Source organism: Rattus norvegicus, chromosome 9, assembly GCF_021556685.1.
Source record: "Rattus norvegicus strain SHRSP/BbbUtx chromosome 9, alternate assembly SHRSP_T2T, whole genome shotgun sequence".
Taxonomy (NCBI): Eukaryota; Metazoa; Chordata; class Mammalia; order Rodentia; family Muridae; genus Rattus; species Rattus norvegicus.
This window is the reverse complement of record NC_141542.1, coordinates 91,009,948-91,029,338: the sequence shown is the minus strand read 5'-3', so window position 1 is coordinate 91,029,338 and position 19,391 is coordinate 91,009,948. Positions and strand designations below refer to the sequence as shown.

The window sequence follows — 19,391 nt, the reverse complement described above, 5'->3', positions numbered from 1 at the left end:
TTGAATGTACTTGGCCCAGGAATGTATTAGGGTGTGGCCTTGTTGGAGGAAGTATGTCACTGTGGGAGTGGGTTTAAGACCCTCCTCCTCCCTGCCTGGAAGCCAGTCTTCTCCTAGTGACTTTCAGATGATTATGTAGAACTCTCAGCTCCTCCTGCACCACCCCTGCCTGGACACTGCCTTGATAATGGACTGAACCTCTGAACCTGTGAGCCAGCCCCAATTAAACGTTGTCCTTATAAGAGTTGCCTTGGTCATGGTGTCTGTTTACTGCAGTAAAACCTTAAGTAAGACAACTCCTGACCCCCAAAACTTTACCAAATGATTACCATGTTGGAACACAGACTTTTGGATAACATAAATTGGTTTTCCTTGACCATGGCTACATATTTGACTCCTCTTAACCTCTTTGAGGTAAGTTATTTACTGTTAACATTCCTGGAATATCTGGCATTATGGGCTTACAGCACTTCCACAGTGCAGAGCAGAGGATGGGACCCAGGACTTCCTGCTTCCTCAGCCAGCATACTGCCTGCCGCCTTCAGTAAGATTATATTTTTTAAGATTTATTTATTTATTATTTATATGAATACACTGTCACTGTCTACAGACGCACCAGAAGAGGGCATCGGATCCCATTACAGATGGTTGTGAGCCACCATGTGGTTGCTGGGAATTGAACTCGCGACCTCTGGAAGAGCAGTCAGTGCTCTTAACCTCTGAGCCATCTCTCCAGCCCCCAGTAAGATTATTTTTACTTCTCAGTGACACATAGTGAGCTGTTAGTGCAAATACACCAGGAGGCTTGCACAACATTGACATTCCCTGACCTAATGCATCCCTGTCATTAAGTGACACATGACTGATTCCAAGCAGAGCTCAGAGTCTCTGCCTCTGTTTGTATATTTGAAGTTTTCAACTTGAAAAAGGCAGTTAGCTTAAAAGCATAGAATTGTTATTCATCACAGATGTTTTTGTGACTTAAAAATAATTTTTTATGAAATAAAAAGTTTTAAGAATGAATTGATATAAACACAGCACAGCCATGTGATACAATATTGTGCTTCACTGAAACTATTCTTCTGTTGTTTGGTTTTGTTGTGATGGGGATGACACCCAGCTGGGTCTCTCACACGGAAGGCCAGAGATTTACCACTGAGCTACGCCCCTAAACCTAAAGTTGTGCTGAAGATCAGTTAATGACTAAAAAGAAAAAGAAATCAGTGAAATCTGACTAAGTGAAACCAGGGTCAGTAACTGCAACACTTGGGTTGAGGCCGAGTGACAAAGTGCTGGAGACCAGCATGAGGTACATAGCGAGATCGCCCTTTTACTCAGAATATAAGCAAACAAATAAACAAATCAAAAAACAATAACACCTTTTAAGACAATAGGGTTTGCTCTAAAGACCCTAGTGCAAATCGCTGGTATGTAGGCACTGACGACTCATAAGCAGTGCTTCCTACTGGAGTGGGTTCTGGGATTGGTGGAAAGAAGTTATTTTTTTTCCCGTGAGTTGGGGTTTTGTCCTCATCCGCGAGCCAGCGTTGCTTCCAGTAAATGTGAACCACTCACACCTGGCTCGTGGCTGGGGTCTGAAGTGGACCTCAGCGCTCTCTGGCGGCCTCGGGGGGCTGGCGGCTCCTCCCCACTGGCGGCGGAGAGAGACGGGGCGGGGCACGGAGCCCCAGCCCAGCCGAGCTCAGCCCAGTCCTCGCCATCGCCCGGAGGCCCAGGCAGTTCTCAGGGTCCGGAACAGCGCAGGCAAGTGAGGGGGCTGCGGCCGGCGGAGGTGGGAACCCGAGGCCAGCGGGGAATGGAAACGGCCTGGGGCAGCGCTGTGCCTGGGCGTCCGAACTTTTCTGGCATGCGCGGGCCGGCTCCAGTCGTGAACAGAAGCCAGAGTAGAATCCTTTCGTCCTGCCCGTTCTGGTCTTCACTTTCCTTGTGCGCCTGGGCAGGGCATATGGTCGGGGCTTATGGCGCAACCGCATTCGGTGCGCACCCGCAAGCTGACCCGCATCTTGCTGGGTGCCCCAGTCAGTGGCTGAGTGGCTTGTTTGTCTGAGAACTTGTCCCCCACTCCGGGGCCCCAGAGTGGCCGTGCTGCAAGTGAGATGGAGGCTGTCATGGTCCTCAGCTGGTGGGGAGAGGGAAGGAGGGAGCCAGTCAGGGGCTTGGGACCCCACTTGGACTGTTCGAGCTTGTCCTGGCGTCTCCAAGCCGCGCAAAGACAGGTGATGAGGATCTAAGGTGAGGGGGAAGGGGAGCCCTAGCGCAGTGAACCCAGTGGGCCAACCTGTAGGTCTAGAGAAGAGACAATTCCTATTCCTAGCCTGGCCTACTCCTTGTCCCTGTTCCTTTGATGACCTTTTTTTTTTTTTTAAGAGAGAGAGTTTCACTCAGTAGCTCAGTCAAGTCTTGAACTTGTTGCAATACTTCTGCCTCAGATTCTTAAGTGCTGGGACTAAAACAGGTGAAAGCTGTAATCCCCCCCCCCAAAAAAAACATCCACCCCGCCCCCGTCCCCCTGCCCTCTTTAGGGCAGAGTAAAAATAAAAATGAAACAAGGAAATGGGAAAAAGAAAAACAGGCCGGGAGGACTGGGAGGAAACCAGAACAGGAGGAAGGAAAGGAAGGCTCTCTGCCAGGTAAAGCCTGAACTGTCTTTACCAGGTCCTGTCCCCTGAGGCCTCCTTCCCCAGTCACTCACTCCACTGTGGCCAATGGGTGGTGGTACCCATGGGGTTGGGGGTCAACCTAAAACACCAGATAAGTGGGGATAACTGTCATGGAAGGTCTGTCAGGTGTCTGGTTCTCTGAGACTCTGAAATATTTATCTCAGTGGTGAGCTTTGGTTTCAAAGCTGGTGTCTTTGGCCTGGCCAGTGGTGGCAGGGCCAGCCAGGTGCTTCTTTGTGCTGCTTTGTCTGCCTCAAACAGGCCACCATACTTATCTCCTCCTCATTTGCCCATTCTTACCTCTCCAGTCATGGGGCCCTGGTCTTGGTTTATAGTTTCAAGGGGAAGTGAGACCTTGCTTCAAGGTCTCCTGATCTGTTGTCTGACTTCAGGGCTTCTCATGTAAAACTAAGCAGATCAGAGAGGTAATAACACATTAGTTGGCAAGCATTTGGAGAAGTTCATGAGCTAGGGTAATAGGCACCTAGGCTCAGCTTCCTCGTTAAGAATGGGGGATCCTCAGAGAGAAGCCATCTATAGCAGAGCACCTCCAAACCCAAGACCTCTCACCATGAGCCCTTAAGACAGAGTAGAAGCCCAGGATCGAGTGTGTGGTGGTGCACACCTTTCATGCCAGAGGCTGAGGCAAGAGTGGCCTGAGGTACAGGGCAAGCACCTGCCTCACAAAACAGTAATAACACTGGGGCGCTTCATTCTTTTCAGAAGACAAAGGCAAAAGGAGGACTGAAAGCCAGGCTGCAGACCTGAAGCTAGCCTGGCTATAGAGTGAGACCATAGTTCAACAAGCCACAGTTGAAGGGACATACAATCTTCAGAGGGCCTTCAGTTCTCTTGGGGATGCTGAACAAGAGCAGACCTTGATCGAATCTTCCAGCCTTAACCTAAGACTTTGGGAGTCTAGGCCAAAATGGGACTTGTTTCAAAGGAGGAATAGGAACAAGATGTAGAAGTCCACAGGCCTCTACTTGTCGTGGGCATAATGCATTGGTCATGGAGGGAGGTAAGATGTCTGTCTGTAGGATGGCCAATGCACTTCCCAGGTGATGTTTAGGGATGCTACTTTCCTGGTTCTGTGTTGCCTAGATTTCCTCCAAGCCATGCTGTAAATCCTACCACAGAGGTTCCAGTAGCTGCTGGACCTAAGGGTGGGAGCAGACCCTCCAGGGGATCCTGGCACTCAGCTGATATGAGAACGAGGGCAAGTCTGGTCCTCCTATCCATGGGTTCTTATGGCCCTAGTCTTGAACTTGTCATCTTCCTGCTTGAGCCAGCCTAGTGCTAAGGTTACAGGTGTACGTCACCAGGCCCTGTTCATGTGTGGTTCTTTTTAAAACTTTTATTTACTTATTTGTGTGCGTGGGTGAGTGCATGCATGTGGAGGCCCAGAGGACAACTTGAGGGAGTGAGTCCTCTCCTTTCACTGTGTGGCTTCGAGGGATCCAACTTAGGTTGTCAGGCTTGGCAGCAAGTACCTTAACCTGCTGGTCCACTGCGATGTTTTTGCTTGGTTTTAGTACAACTGTTTTAAGGGACAGGTTGGTGGAAGCATAGGGTTTTAAGAGTTGGGTAGAGACATGGGTTTTTCTTAGGGTTAGGTTCTTGTATAATGGGTTGCCTGGGTCAGCATCACACAGGCTGTGAAGAGTGGGAGCATCTTAGGGGGAGAGAGTGAAAGTTAATGGTCACCCTTTTGCCATGTGCTTCGGCCTCTGTATATGCCTTGCACATTACTAGAGGCACCCAGTCAGTGTGTAGATTCCCAGGTGCGTGTGCGTGGGGTGGGTATGTCATTCTGCTCTGAAGCTCTCTTATCCTGTTAGCCTGTTTATGCAGAATCAAACTGGCAGGGCTGCAGTGGATTTTGATCTTTCAGCCTAGAATATATTCATCTTACAGATGTAAAAATGAAGCCTGAAAGTTGGAAGTGAGCTACCCCAATTCATGTATTGGGGTCAGTGTCAACACCAGCAGTAGTGCTGGCTGTCATGGAACTTGCTCCCTGCTCCTACACTGGAGACTCAGGCAAAGATGGGAAAAGGAATCCCACTTTTATTGGAGGTGTGACTTCCGTGAGCATCAGAAGTACTTTAACTGCTTACTAATAACTGACCTTACAACTCTTAGGTGGCTCTCTCTTCCTTCCCCACCTCTCTGTGATTTTCCACTGCTGTTTGCTTAATACTCCTGTTCTTCTGCTTGTCTCCCCTCCTAACCTGGAGATAACATAACTGGGGCGGGGCAGGGTGGGACGAGCCTTTGGGTCAAAAATAACAGCAGCTCTGGTAATGGCTTCCTCTTTTTTTCTTTCTTTTAATTGTGAGACGGAGTCTCACTATGTAGGTCTGGCTGTCCAGAAACTCACTATGTAGACCAGGCTGGATTCCAACTCAAGAGATCTGTCTGTCTCTGCCTCCCAGGTACTAGGATTAAAGGCCTGAGCCACGACACCTGGCCTGCTTGCTTGCTCTTCCTTTTCTTTTCTTTTTTAAAGATTTATTTATTTATTACATATAATGTACAATGTAGCTGTCTTCAGACACACCAGAAGAGGGCATCAGATCTCATTACAGATGGTTGTGAGCCACCATGTGGTTGCTGGGATTTGAACTCAGGACCTCTGGAAGAGCAGTCAGTGCTCTTAACCACTGAACCATCTCTCCAGCCTTTATTTTTTTCCTTTCTTTTCCTTTCTCTCTCTCTTTTCTTTTCCTTTCCTTTCCTTTCCTTTCCTCTCTCTCTCCCCCCCTCCCTCCCTCCCTCTCTTTCTTTCTGTTTTTCAAGACAGGGTTCCTCTATGTAGTGCTGGCTGTCATGGAACTTGCTTTGTAGACAAAGCTGGCCTCGAACTCAGAGATCTGTCTGCCTTTGACTTCCGAGTGCTGGGATTAAAGGAGTACGCACCACCACCTGGCCTTCTTTCTTTATAAGCATACCAAGGCCACCCTAACTGGTGATGTGCCTGGGATCTTACAACCCCACAGTACAATTCTGTCCTCAAAGATAAGGGTGATGGAGACGCTGCTGGATTGGGCCTTCCCATATTCTCTAGGGCTTGGCTCTCTGCTTCTGTGGATCCAGAGTTAAGGACTCTTGAGGTAGGAGCTGAGGAGTGGCCTGGACTCTGGAGTAATGGGGTTGGCAGGATAAGCAAGAAATAATGAGGGAACTGGAGAGGGTGCTGTATTCTGGTAACTGTGGCTCTTTTGCTGAGCTTTCAGGTACTGGGCCAGGCTGGGAAGGAAATTTCTAAATTCCTTAACACCTACCCCTCCCCCAAGATAGCATCTCACTACCATCTCCTGGCTGGCCTGGAACTTGCTATGTAGAACACGCTGGCCTTGAACTCACAGAGGTCCCCCTGCCTCTGCTAGAATTAGAGGCATGAAGTACCAAATTCTTGGCCAACAGGGCCTGTCCTGGGCTGGAACTCTTGGGTTTCCTGATTGTAGCTGACATCAGTGTTTGCATCCCTCTACTTCACATCTGATCCTGAGGCCATAAGAGTACGGTGTGGATTCTGGGTTCCTGGGTGCTTCCTTCACTTCTCTGCCCAGTGGCTATGTGCTGGGATGGGAGGTGTTTTCTTAGGGTGAATGGAGGGAAGAGGCTAGACATGGAGACCTGGTTATGGGGTGGGGCTTCCTGAGATGCACGCTGAGCAATTCTTTCCATTCTGGTCTGGGCATCAGTTTCTGGCATTCAGGTAGGCAAAGCTGCCTGGACTGCTCTTTTCTGTCCTTCCCTCCAGACACACCCTCTTGCTTGTAACCCCAGTAGCTCAGTCTTCTAGCTACAGATTCCAGACATTTTATATGCCACAGGAGAGCTGGAGCCAGAGTCTAACCTCCTCAGCAAGCCAGGTACAGAGCCGGTCCCTGAGACAACCAGGATGTAGTAGGGAACAGCCTCCCCAGATTCTACACTGAAAACCTTGGCCACCCACAAATCCTGCTGTCTGGGCCTAGTACACACTGCTGCCGCCACTGTGACTGAGTCAGGGAGAGCCTTGGGTTTTCTCTGATGTGTATGGATTACCTGAGAAAAAAGTACAAGTCTAGGCATGGAACTACGAGGATGGGGCAGTCTGGACACTGATCACAAGCTGGTGTTTGCTCAGAGACACTGGATGCCTTCTCAACTTAGGAAAATGCTCAGTTCTTTGTGGTCCCTGGAGCCTGTGAAGCCCTCACAGCCTTGGGTGCAGAAGACCCGACTCCGCCTTATCTGTACTCTGTCTCCAGGTCTCTTTTCTGCCCTTGTCCCTCTTCCTACTTCTTTCCTTCTCTAGTCCCCATGCCTCAGGCTGGCTAAAGAATGACTGACCACTTCCTTTAGGGCAATGCTAGCCCCAGACCTCAGCCCTAGTGGAAGGCTTGGTGGAAGGGTCCTCATGGAGGCCATGCAGGAGCTGGGGCCTGCTTAAAAGCCACATTGGGGGCTCTGGGTTCCAGAGGTTCTTGTTGGTCTGACAGGTATTGTCCATGCTGTGGCTTAGTGGTGAGTGAGGCAGAGGCTGGCAACTTTCTGGCTGGTACAAAACAAGAGTTTTACTCTCTTGCACCCAGGGTCAGACAGCCAGGATTGTGTTGTAGCCTAGGATCAACTTGTCTCAAGTGGGTGGGTGTCTCTGACATTTTGAGTCTCCGTGTGCTGATGGATGGGATCGGAGTGCACTGTGGAGGGCTGAATTGTTAGGGATCCAATTCTGTGTAATCCTGCTATTACCACTGGAGGATCTGAGCCAAAGCCATGGGAAATGGCTGAGAAATTGGAAACAGATAGACTATCCAAATAAGGACTCAAAAAGGACATCAGAGTCAGCCTGGGGGTAAGCCTTGACTTCGTTATACCCTGGTGAGGTATCCCTGGCCAACTTTCTTCACTTCCCTAAATCTCGGTGTCTCTGTAATAGCAATGTTCCCCTGCTGGCATGCTCTACGGAGGTAGTGAAGTCACAACTGAAAACAGAGTATCCCTGGCTAGGCTGGGCACTGTTCTAAGAGCTCAGGCCTCTCTTTCCTTTTCTTTTTAAATTAATTTATTTTTATTTTATGTGCATTGGTGTTCTGCCTGCCTGTATGTCTGTGTGAGGGTGCCAGATCTCCTGGTGTAACTGGTATTACATACAGTTGTAAGCTGCCATGTGAATGCTGAGACTTGAACCCAGGTCCTCTGGAAGAGCATCCAGTGCTCTTAGCTGCTGAGCCATCTCTCCAGCCCGCTGTGTATATTCTCCCTTAATTTTTACGGTTCCTTGGGAGGCACTGTTAACTGGTGTTGAACGTCTTCCAGGTGAGGACCCTGGTTCAAAAGGGCAGGTGGTGGAGGACTCAGAGAACTATGCTGGGATCAGGCAGGTTCACTGGCAAATTCCTCTGACTACCAGCATGACTGGGCAGGGACAGGGAGTACTGGAGGGAGGCCCATGAGTCAGCAGCTGAGCTACCCTAGACCCTGGAGCCCCATCCCAGGTAGTGAGTCACTGTGGCCTCTCACTTGGGAAGAGGGAGGGGCCCCTGCATGCTGAACAAAAGGCAGAGGCCCTGCGTGGTCAGTTTCCCAGGGTCACAGTCAGCTGTTAGAGCCATCATTGAGCCCTGAGATCACTCAACTACCCCATTTCACACAAACCTTGTGAGAGTGAAGGGCCAGGTCATTGTGACATCATGGCTTGGGACTCTGACAACAGGGCTTTTCCTGGCAGTGCCTTTTAGGACTGTTTAACCATCAGCCTGCACCACCATCCCAATGGAGGATGTCAGATAGATCTAGATTACTGAAATAAGGGCTATAATGAAATGACAGGCACCTCTATACCAAAGGTAACCTGCTTTGTCCCTCTTCCCATCCACCAGGATGCCATCCTTTCTATGGACTCGGAAGGGGCTGTGGAGAGGGAGGGGCAGGGTTTAGGAGAACAAGGCTTTTGCTCCAAAGGTTGGAGCAGGAAAGACCTGCTTCCTTTATCTTGCTTGTGATTGCTCTGTCCTTTTATAGACTCAGGACTCTCCAAACCAGTTCCAGTGGCTGATCTTAGACTCTCCACTCCGAGTGTCATTTACCCTGCTGCTTTCCCCCCTCCTCCCCCAGTGCCTGACTCCCATGCTTCCCTGCCTGGCTCACTTCTCACACCCTTACTGTCTAGAAGGGCTTTCTTTTCTCTGGGGAGATGAAGAACAGCTTTCCTCAGTGTGACCTTCTCAGAGACCTGGCCTGTTACTCGATCTTGACTGATTTCCCTCTGAATAAATCCTGTTGAGAGGAGATGTGAACGTCCTCTATTTGATCTCTGAGCTGCACTGGGTGCCCTGGAAAGAGAAGCTGGGACTCTCCTCCTTCCAGCAGCAGCTCTGAAGGTGCGGCTGACCTGGATCTGCGAGTCTTTCCTGTAGAGCAGGGGTAACTCTGTCACAGGGTGACATGGGAAGGGGTGGTTTTAGGAAAGAAGTAAGGACACACTCCCTTAGCTTGTCTCCTAAGCCATATCTAGATGCGCCTGTCATTTCATTATGAGCCCACAGGCTGTGATGGACTTGGCAGAGGAGGCCTAGAGGACAGCAAAGAAAGAAGGACACGGGGTTGGGGATTTAGCTCAGCGGTAGAGCGCTTGCCTAGCAAGCACAAGGCCCTGGGTTCGGTCCCCAGCTCCGAAAAAAAGGGAAAAAAAAAAAAAAAGAAGGAAGGACACATACTACCACCCCAAGGCCTCCATTCGGGGTGTGTTCCTAACCACTGGCTCGAGGACTGTGTGCGCTGGGCCTTGAGCTCACTTGAAGTGAATCTAGTGCCTGGAGCTTCCCAGCAAGCTGCCGGGCTCTCCTGTCAGAGGCATCCCATCCTGTGCTCTCACTTGTCAGCTTGCTTTCCTTGCCCCTCCTTGCCACTGCTGCTGGGAAGACTCTAGAGACCCCTTTCCATGGAGCTCCGGAGCACTGTTTACTCCCTGGCAGGACCCATGAAGGGAGCAGCAGGCACAGGCTGCCACATGCCTCTGTGATGGATGAGAACTGGAGAGTCCTGTCTCCTGCCTGCCCTGCCCCTCCCTCTCGGGCCTGGCAGTTCTGGCACAGTGGTGGGATTGTTTTCTTCCTCCTCTTTCCTGCCCAGCTTCTAGCTTGGCTCCACCCTGTATCTGGCCCTCATGCCAGCTGCTCCAGCCAGCTGCTAGGGGGCTGGGTTGACCCCATAGGGGTCCTAGCTGGCCAGCCCTGTGACTCACCAGGAAGCTCTTCTAGGGGCCATGTAGCTTCTTCCCTGGTTCTGCTGTCAAGCCAGCACTGCAAGGTTTCCTTAAAGGAGAACAGGGAGTTCCTGCCATTCTCTTCTGATGCTCAGCTGTGTGCTGGCTGGTTGGCTGACTAATCCCCACTCCTACTCTCCTGTGGCAGGGAAGGGGAGGCCCCAGATAAAGGCTACTGTGAGAGATGATAGAAGCCCAGGGCTGGCCCAGTGGGGTGGTGGCCTGTGGGCAGTGAGTGGCATGTGTAAGCTACAGACATAGCCTAGAAAGGAGCAAGGGTGGAGTGAGCAGCCAGGAACTCATGACTGATTGCTTGTTTCCTATTGCAGGTCCCAGAAGCTAGGGTTTCCCCTCAGCCCTTGAGTGGCCATGTCCAATCCCACTGCCCCACCTCCCTATGAGGACCACAACCCCCTGTACCCTGGCCGTCCACCTCCTGGGGGCTACGGACAGCCGTCTGTCCTGCCTGGTGGTTACCCTGCCTACCCCGCCTACCCTCAACCTGGTTACGGGCACCCTGCTGGCTACCCACAGCCGATTCCTCCTGTCCATCCAATGCCCATGAACTACGGTGAGTCATGGAGGGTGGCTTGGGGGGGACAAGGTGGAGCTTGGGGCTGAGGAAGCCTTCATTCCCTTTGATACCCTTTCCTCTTCCTGTCCTACCTTCCCCTTAACCTGCTCTTCCCTCCAGTCACTTGCTGGCCTCTGTACAGTAAGGAGACTGGGGCCTTAAGACATCCACCAGAGCTTATACCCAGAGACGGTAGCTGGGGAAGTAATGGCTGCTGAGTGGTTGCCTAAAGACCATTTCTGTTGTTTACCAAGGCTGTTGCCCCTGTGTGGGCGCCATGTCTTCCTTAGGAACCCTAAGCACTCTTTTTTTTAATATCCTAGGGCTGACACATCTCCATCCTTTATATACAGTCTGATTTTTGCCAACAGCCAAAATGTCATGGTTGGTCTATCAAGGTGAGGTTAGACTATATAGTAAGCCTCTTCTCCTGGGGGTGGATTTTGCATTTCTTTTTGGTATGAGAGACTGAACTCAAGGTCATTACATGTTAAGCATATGCCCTGCCTATGAGCTGTACCTCAACTCCTTCTGGGTAGATTTTGGAAGTAGTTCCCAAAGAGGCATCCGTGGAATGTTGGTGGCTTGCAGTAGCCTCAGTGTCCCAGAGCCAGTGAGTGTATGGCCAGCTCTTACTGGACATGTATTCTGAGGCAGATCTTAAGATATCACAGGTGACCACTGTGTATCGTGAAGCCTGCTGTAGACCATAGCCCGTGCCCTCCTGTACCCACTTTCTGTGTAGTCTTCCCCTCTTTTTCCTCTGGCCCTCTACTCCCAAGGCCACTGCTCTGCCAGGCAGTTCCACTCCCTAGATATCAGCTGCTTCCCTAGATGGTGATACCACTATCCTGTCTCCAAATATGCAGGCTGGGCACAGAGCCTGCAGCAGATGTCTGCTGACCGAACAGCTCTTTCTCACCTAAGCCTAGCTGGGGTCCCTCCCAGGGTGCCTAGAGAACTTGACCTTGATAAGAGTGAGTTACAAGTGTGTCTTTTGGACGGAGGTACCTGAGCCTTGCTTTGAGACAGGGAGGCCAGGGCTGCTTTGAGATGGAGGCTATGTGTCCTAGGTTCCCAGTTGGTTTGATGTTATCTCCTCTGATCCTAGGCCATGACTATAGTGAGGAGGAGAGAGCAGGAAGTGACAGCTTTGGTCCTGGAGAATGGGATGACCGGAAAGTCCGACATACCTTCATCCAAAAGGTGAGAAATGGGCTGAGGCCTAGGGGAGGTCTAGGAGCAGGTACATATTCCACGTAAGTATTTTAGCTGCCTACCTCTGCACCTTCCTCAAAGGGATCCCCCAGGATCCCCCAGAGGGCCAGGAAACAGCTGGAGTGGCAGAGGGGTCCCTTCCAGGCCAGACTGCAGCCACGGAAGATTCTCTAAGGACCCGAAAAGTGGAGCCTTCTAAATTACTGTTGTTTATCTTTTCAAGACTGGTTTTATTTTGAATTAAGGTGTGTGTGTGCACGCGTGCGTGCACGCACGCGTGTGCCTGTGAACACATGTGAGCTCAGTATCCGAGGAATCCAGAAGAAAGCATCAGATCTCCTGGAGCTAGAGTTGGATATAGTTAATTATGAGCTGCCTGGTGCTGTTTCTGGGACCTGAACTCAGGTCCATGAGCAATATGTGTTCTTAAGCACTGAGCCTTTCAAGCTAAGAGGAGGCTGCTGTAGCACTAACACGATGGGGGTGAGGGAGGTGGGCAGAGGCCTTGGTGCTGGCTGTCCTTCGGGAAGAGGCTAGGATGAGATGTGAGCTGTCCCTGCCGTTTGCTCTAGGTGTACTGCATCATTTCTGTCCAGCTGCTCATCACTGTGGCCATCATTGCTGTCTTCACCTTTGTGTGAGTCTCTCCTTTTCCCAGCCTGGGTACCTGCTGGCTGCCCATGGAGGGGTGGCTGTCAGCTGGAGGCAGACAACCACCGTATGACTCCTTTCTCGGCATCCTCTGCTTCACAGGGAACCAGTCAGTGAATATGTGAGGAGCAATGTGGCGGTGTACTACGTGTCCTAGTGAGTACAGGGTGCTGCTGGGATGGGAGGGGACAGGAGGCAGCTGACCAGCTTTGTTTAGGGCAGAATTATGCCCTAGGAGAGAGGGCTGCCCAGAAACTGTACCAGTCTCCAGGCAGGGGCAGAACGACGACTTGAGAAGTAACATCAAGGAGTGCTAGGACAGGACAGGACCAGGCAGACATGTGGTGATGGAATGCAGATTTCATGGTGCTGCCCAGGCTCTCTCTGATCACCCTGCACTGCCTTCAGATCCAAACCTTGTTTCAGGCTTCTCAGCACTCTTGCTGAGACAATCTTGCCTTTGCTTCCTACAAAGAAAGAAGCTTGTCAAAAAGCCCAGGGTGCTGAATGCCGCTCCTATTGGGCTCAGAGCAGGCTGGGGGAGGGGAGGGGTGTTCTGGCCTATAGCTATGTCCTGTCTCTTCCTCCAGTGCTGTCTTCATTGTCACCTACCTGATCCTTGTCTGCTGCCAGGGACCCAGGTGAGTGTTGGAGACTCTGACAAGAGGAGGGTAGAAAGTAGGACAGAGACAAAGCATTATAAGAGGAAAAGGGTTTGCATAGTGGAGAGAGATCTACAATGACTACCTATGAGGGACAGGAGGCAGTAATGTTACAGAGGAATATGTGATGTCCACCTGGCTATATCTCTTACAAGATATGTAAGAATCATATATACAAGATATGGACCATTTTGAGCATTAACAGAAAAGAAAATCAAAGGAGGCGGGAGTGGGGGAGCAAGATGCCTCAACAGGTAAAGGTGCTTTCCACCACGCCTAGTGATCTGAGTTTGAGGTCCGAGACCTACATGTTGGAAGGAAAATGACTCCCACAAGCTGTCCTCTGACCTCCACGTGTGCTGTGGTGCATATGTACATGTACACACACACACACACACACACACACACACACACACACACACACACACACACACACACACACACAAAATTAAAAACACAAAAGGGAAAGTTACTACATTCCTATCAGGAAGAACTCAAGGTTCAGAGAGATTTTGTGACTTTGTCACAGTTACACAGGGGACACGAGGGCTGTAAACAAGTCCTGGCCATGCTGTCTCCACAGGGAAGGACTGGGTCAGATTATCCTTGTGTAAATACCCGAGTACCCTCCTTAAGGAAAGGAAAGACTTATTTCTCTGGAGCTAAGGACTTCCTTCTGTTAAGACTTGATGGACTCGGGCTGGAGAGATGGCTCAGCGGTTAAGAGCACCCGACTGCTCTTCCAGAGGTCATGAGTTCAAATCCCAGCAACCACATGGTGGCTCACAACCATCTGTAAAGAGATCCGATGCCCTCTTCTGGTGTATCTGAAGACAGCTACAGTGTACTTATATATAATAAATAAATAAATAAATCTTTAAAAAAAAAAAAAAAAAAAAAAAAGACTTGATGGACTCAAGGCAAGTAAAGGTAACCAGGGTCTTTCTCTCTCCCCCTCTTCCTCTTCCTCTCCAGACGCCGATTCCCATGGAACATTATCCTGCTAACCATCTTTGTAAGTCTAGAAGGGAAATGGGAGACCTACCCCTGGGAAGGGTTGGGGACACCCTTGTGGAAAGATGTCCTTGCCTGGCCTGCTCTTGCTTTCCTCTGTAGCTGTTCTTGCCAATTCAGTCACATCGACCCCCAGCTCTGGCAGGACCATGGCAATCACAGTGTTGGGGCTGGAACTTAAGAGCCATACTCAATAGCCCATGCTATTCTTAACTGTTTACCTCATTCTCATTCCCTCAGACTTTGGCTTTGGGCTTTATGACAGGCGCTATTTCCAGGTATGTTCAGAGGTGATCCTCCATGCCCTTGGGGAGGGAATGTATGGAGGCCTGGGTGGACTATGGGTACAATCCTGAACACAGGGAGTCTCTACTTATGGCTTATGCCTCTGGCCCATCTCAATGCTTCCTTTTCCCTAGTATGTATGAAACCAAAGCTGTCATCATTGCTATGATCATCACTGCCGTGGTATCCATTTCTGTCACCATCTTCTGCTTTCAGACTAAGGTGAGGATGGGGAAGGCTCTTCCCTGGCCACCCTGCCTTTTTTTTTTTTTTAATTTTTTATTACATATTTCTTTACTTACATTTCAAAGGTTACTCCCCTTCCCGGTTTCCTGTCCATAAGCCCCCATTCTCTCCCCTCCCCCTCCCCCATATGGGTGTTCCCCTTATACATCCCTCTTATTGCCCTTCCCCATATTTCCCTGCACTGGGGCGGGGGTCCAACCTTGGCAAGACCAAGGGCTTTCCCTTCCACTGGTGCCCCAACAAGTCTACTCTCTGCTACATATGCAGTTGGAGCCCTGGGTCAGTCCATGTATAGTCTTTTGTTAGTGGTTTAGTCCCTGGAAGCTCTGGTTGGTTGGCGTTGTTGTTCTTATAGGGTTGCAAGCTCCTTTAACTCTTTCAATACTTCCTCTAATTCCCCCCAAGGGGGTCCTATTCTCAGTTCAGTGGTTTGTTGCTAGCATTGACCTCTGTATTGGACATGCTGTGGATGTGTCTCTCAGGAGAGATCCAGTCCCTTTCCGCATGCATTTTTTAGCTTCGTCAATCTTGTCTAGTTTTGGTGGCTATATCTATCTATCTATCTATCTATCTATCTATCTATCTATCTATCTATCTATCTATGGGCCACATGAGGGACAGGCTCTGGATGGCCATTCCTTGAGTTGCTGCTCTAAACTTTGCTTCCATATCCCCTCCTATGAATATTTTCCCCCTTTTAAGAAGGAGTGGGAACATCTGCATTTTGGTCACCCTTCTTCTTGAGCTTCCTGTGGTCTGTAGATTGCATCATGGGTAATTTGAGCTTTTTGGCTAATATCCACTTATCAATGAGTGCATACCAAGTGTGTTTTTTTGTGATTGTGTAACCTAACTCAGGATGATTTTTTTTTCTTTTTTTTAAGATTTATTTATTCTATATAAGTACATTGTAGCTGTCTTCAGACACACCAGAAGAGGGCATCAGATCTCATTTCAGATGGTTGTGAGCCACCATATGGTTGCTGGGATTTGAACTCAGGACCTCTGGAAGAGCAGTCAGTGCTCTTAACCACTGAGCCATCTCTCCAGCCCACTGAGCCATTTCTCCAGCCTGATATTTTCTAGTTCATTCCATTTGCCTATGACTTTCATGAAGTCACTGTTTTATAGCTGAGTAGTACTCCATTGTGTAGATATACCACATTTTCCGTATCTATTCCTCTGTTGAAGGGCATCTGGGTTCCTTCCAGCTTCTGGCTATTATAAATAAGGCTGCTATGAACATAGTGGAACATGTGTCTTTGTTGTATGTTGGAGCATCTTTTGGGTATATGCCCAAGAGAGGTATAGCTGGGTCCTCAGGTAGTGTAATATTTAATTTTCTGAGGAACCTCCAGACTGATTTCCAGAGTGGTTGTACCAGTCTGCAATCCCACCAACAAAGGAGGAGTGTTCCTCTTTCTCCTCATCCTCGCCAGCATCTGCTGTCACCTGAGTTTTTTATCTTAGCCATTCTGACTGCCATCCTGCCTTCTTACACACACACACACACACACACACACACACACACACCCCTCTGGGTTTGGTATTGGGTAGGCATGGGAGGGCCCAGACCCTTGCAGACCAGATTTCCTTAGCCTAATCTGCTCCCATGTCTTTACTTGTTGGGTTGCTTCCTGTATGGTATGGCTCCTTAGCATGTCACTGCTACTGCCATGCCTCCAGGAGCAGCACTAAGACTCCCCAGCTGGGGCTCAGAGTCAGTCCTCTGGGATACTAAGGATGGCAGTTATCTGACAGGTGCCTTTCTCTCCCTTTCTGCTAGGTGGACTTCACCTCATGTACAGGCCTCATCTGTGTGCTGGGAATAGTGTTGGCAGTAACCGGTGCTGTCACAAGCGTAGTGCTGTTTTTTGAATATGTGAGTGTCCTGACACAAGGGCAGGTAGAACCCAGGCAGTAGACTTCCTGTGGAGCAGGGGCGGGCTCTGGCTCACACAGCTCTCCACTGGCCAGTGTGGGCACCAACACAATACCGTCCTTTTGGGTTAAGGTATAATAGATTTCTCTCAGAAAGGTAGGAAACCATAGCCCCTTAGGTCCTGGATAGCACCACTCAGTTCCTACAGGAAGTGGTAGTTAGCCAAGACCAGGTTCTGTGAGACAAACCAACCAAGTGAGACAGGACCCACTCAAGCCTGGATGGAAGGGGCCCTAGGATTGGTTCTGGTGCCTTCTTTGCTTCCAGTCAGCTAAGTGCAGTGCATAGGGCTGGAGGGAAAGGATCAGGATGAGAGGTGCTGCCCCCCTCACCATGGCTGGTCCTGGCTGGTCCACAGGCACCTGGCAGTAATGTTGAGCAGGGTGGCAGGTTGCTGAAGGGCTTCTCTAACTGTCTCTAGGGTGGGCCATAGGAGCCAGGGACATGGGCTACTGGGAGCTCACTGCTACAGGCTCTTCAAACAGCATGCACTGGGCTTGTCCCTCATAAACTCTACTCAGTTGCCTTGTTTCCAGGACTTAGAATAGCTTTCAGTTTGGCTGACGTTATGTGGACATTATGGGACAGACAGCCATTGCAGTCTCTGGCAGATAACATATATTCTCAGTTCCTCCTAGGATCTAGAGGTAGGATGGGGGATCCTGGAGAGGTAACTTCCTTACCTCCCTGCTCTGTAGTTGGAGTCCCAGGGCCTGCTAGGGTCATGCTTTGCTTAGCTGCCTAATGCCATACTGTGCTATTTCACAGATTTACTGGCTCCACATGGTCTACGCAGGTCTGGGGGCCATCTGTTTCACCCTGGTAAGTCTGTCCCTCTTCTAGGATGGGAGCTGAGATGGTGGCCTTTAGGCAGCTTGGGAGGTGGGGAGGAGCCATAGACAATTGTTTTCTTCCTTATTATGTTGGTGTTTTACAAGTTTCTGGCACCCCTACTGTGTTCTGTTCCTATTGCTGGCTGGGTGACAGCTGTGTGTCAGTCTTTGGTAGACAAGTGGACTGCTCAAGGGCAGACACCATGTATCATACTACTCCTCAATGACTCCCTTAGCGAGCTATCTGGCTGGTCCAGGACACTGTGCTGGCAGGAAATGAACCCTGGACTCTGAGCTCCCAGTCACTCATGTCTGGTTTCCCTGCAGTTCCTGGCTTATGACACGCAGCTGGTCCTGGGGAACCGGAAGCATACCATCAGCCCAGAGGACTACATCACAGGCGCCCTGCAGATCTACACAGATATAGTCTACATCTTCACCTTTGTGCTCCAGCTTGTAGGAAATCGAGACTGAGACAGAGAGGGAGAGAGATGTCCCTTTCACTGGCCTGGGACTCACATTGTCTCCCCTCAAGTAATCTGCTCAGTTTCCTCTCCGTCCTGGGGATGGGAGGGTCTCTGGCTGTGTTCTGTGAGAGCCATGAGTGCTGGGGTTACTGGCACCTCTTGCCCTTGGTGGGCTTGATAAGAACTAGACTGAAGGTGTTTCTCCTTCCCTTCACCCACAATGAGTATGCACCAAACTTTTCATGTGTGTGTGTGTGTGGAGGGGGAGTAGGGAGCCGGTGAACACAGGAGCTCTGAGGTGAAGAGGGTCCTCTCCCACCTCGGCCACAGGGTTCTAGGCTAGGAGCTGGAGCTGTTTCCCTCCTGGATCCAATAAAGCCAGATGCTTCACCTCTAGCTCCAGTGCTCATAGGCCACTTATGCTGTCTGAACTCTTTAGGCTTGGCATCTCTTAGCTTTAGAAGCTAGAAGAGATCTGTGCCCTGGGGTCTTTCTGTTCCAACCCCATCTTCCAGTAACACGTATCCATTATTTATCTGGGCTAGGGGAAAAGACAGTGAGCAAAGACAGTATGGGGGGAGAGTAGCACAGAATGGTGTCCCCCTGACTGGCACCCATCTTGGCTACCATCCAGGTCCAAAGTGCTTGAGGCCTTCTGAGGCTTTTAAAATCTGACCTAGAGGGACCTCCTACTTTGCTTTGACACACAGAGGTGGAGGTCAGCAAGTAAGGTGGATTGTGGGATGAGTGGGGACAGGGAAAGTGCCTTGGGTGCCCCTCTGGTTTGAGAAACTGAAACGTACTCTGGTATGTAGCAACCTTCCTCCCCAACACAAGTTCAATCTGTTCTGTGTTCCTACTGGGAGATTTTAGACTAAAACCCCTCTTCAAGCCAGCTGCTATTTCTCTGTAATCCAAGTGCCTCCAACTGGCACCATGGTGGGGATAGAAGCCAGTTTATCAGGTGGAGTAGAAACCTTATTAGCCCAAGGACATAGTTCAGAGCTATTCTGTCCAGTACTTGATTCTGAATCTAATACAAAGGGACGCAACTAGAAATATAATAAAGTTCTATGTTTGGCAAGAAGACCCTGAGTATCTGTGGCTTTCCTAACTGTAAGGTGGTGGCTTTGGCCAAGTGTCACTTCCTCTGATCTCAGGCTGGAAAACATTCTGTGGACCAAGCAGATTTTCTTGGACCAGTTCTTGGTGATGGCTGAGACAGGCTACTAAAATGACAAAAGTTGGCTGGGGAAAGGAGCTCACACCTGCAGTACTGGATCCAGAGAGGGTTCTTGACCACTGCTGGACCACTTCAACGTCATGAGGCCTCTGTAAAAGCTCCCTAGCTCTAACTTGCCCATGAAGCTCTGTCTTTATCATTTTTACCCCAGACAGGAAAGGGGCTGGATCATGGGTTTAGAATCTCTTGGAAACTAGTTTCTCTTACAGAGGAGGCCCAGAGAGGCTGACATAATTAGATGCACTTTTTAAAAAAATTTTTTTTCTTCCACACCCTGAGTGCTATATTTGATTTTTGGGGTAAGGCCTCTTTAT

General features: G+C 49.9%; 2 protein-coding genes and 1 long non-coding RNA gene across 5 annotated transcripts in view; 1 reads left to right on the top strand and 2 right to left on the bottom strand.

Annotated features, from left to right (window-relative positions):
* Positions 1-19,391, bottom strand: part of Pnkd (PNKD metallo-beta-lactamase domain containing) — a 68,490-nt gene that overhangs the window by 46,352 nt on the left and 2,747 nt on the right.
* On the bottom strand, positions 1,306-10,069 carry LOC148003792 (uncharacterized). The gene is made up of 2 exons (XR_015629647.1): positions 9,922-10,069; positions 1,306-2,140 (listed from the first exon to the last, which is right to left on the bottom strand). It is a non-coding gene; the product is annotated as an uncharacterized LOC148003792 (long non-coding RNA).
* On the top strand, positions 1,710-18,923 carry Tmbim1 (transmembrane BAX inhibitor motif containing 1). 3 transcript variants are annotated; one of them, XM_087566278.1, is made up of 12 exons: positions 1,710-2,253; positions 10,272-10,513; positions 11,628-11,722; positions 12,307-12,371; positions 12,488-12,541; positions 12,976-13,026; positions 14,023-14,062; positions 14,302-14,339; positions 14,481-14,568; positions 16,379-16,474; positions 17,303-17,356; positions 17,695-18,921. In XM_087566278.1, the coding sequence occupies exons 2-12, from the start codon at positions 10,312-10,314 to the stop codon at positions 17,839-17,841; spliced, it is 930 nt and encodes a 309-aa protein (XP_087422404.1). In that variant the 5' UTR covers positions 1,710-2,253; positions 10,272-10,311; the 3' UTR covers positions 17,842-18,921.

What these genes read in the sequence shown, in the direction of transcription:
- Tmbim1 (XM_087566278.1), top strand. Translation starts at nt 10,312, where the DNA reads ATGTCCAATCCCACTGCCCCACCTCCCTATGAGGACCACAACCCCCTG. An exon ending in GCGGTGTACTACGTGTCCTA is followed by an intron (nt 12,542 to 12,975) that starts GTGAGTACAGGG and finishes CTCTTCCTCCAG; the next exon opens with TGCTGTCTTCATTGTCACCT. An exon ending in TAGTGCTGTTTTTTGAATAT is followed by an intron (nt 16,475 to 17,302) that starts GTGAGTGTCCTG and finishes GCTATTTCACAG; the next exon opens with ATTTACTGGCTCCACATGGT.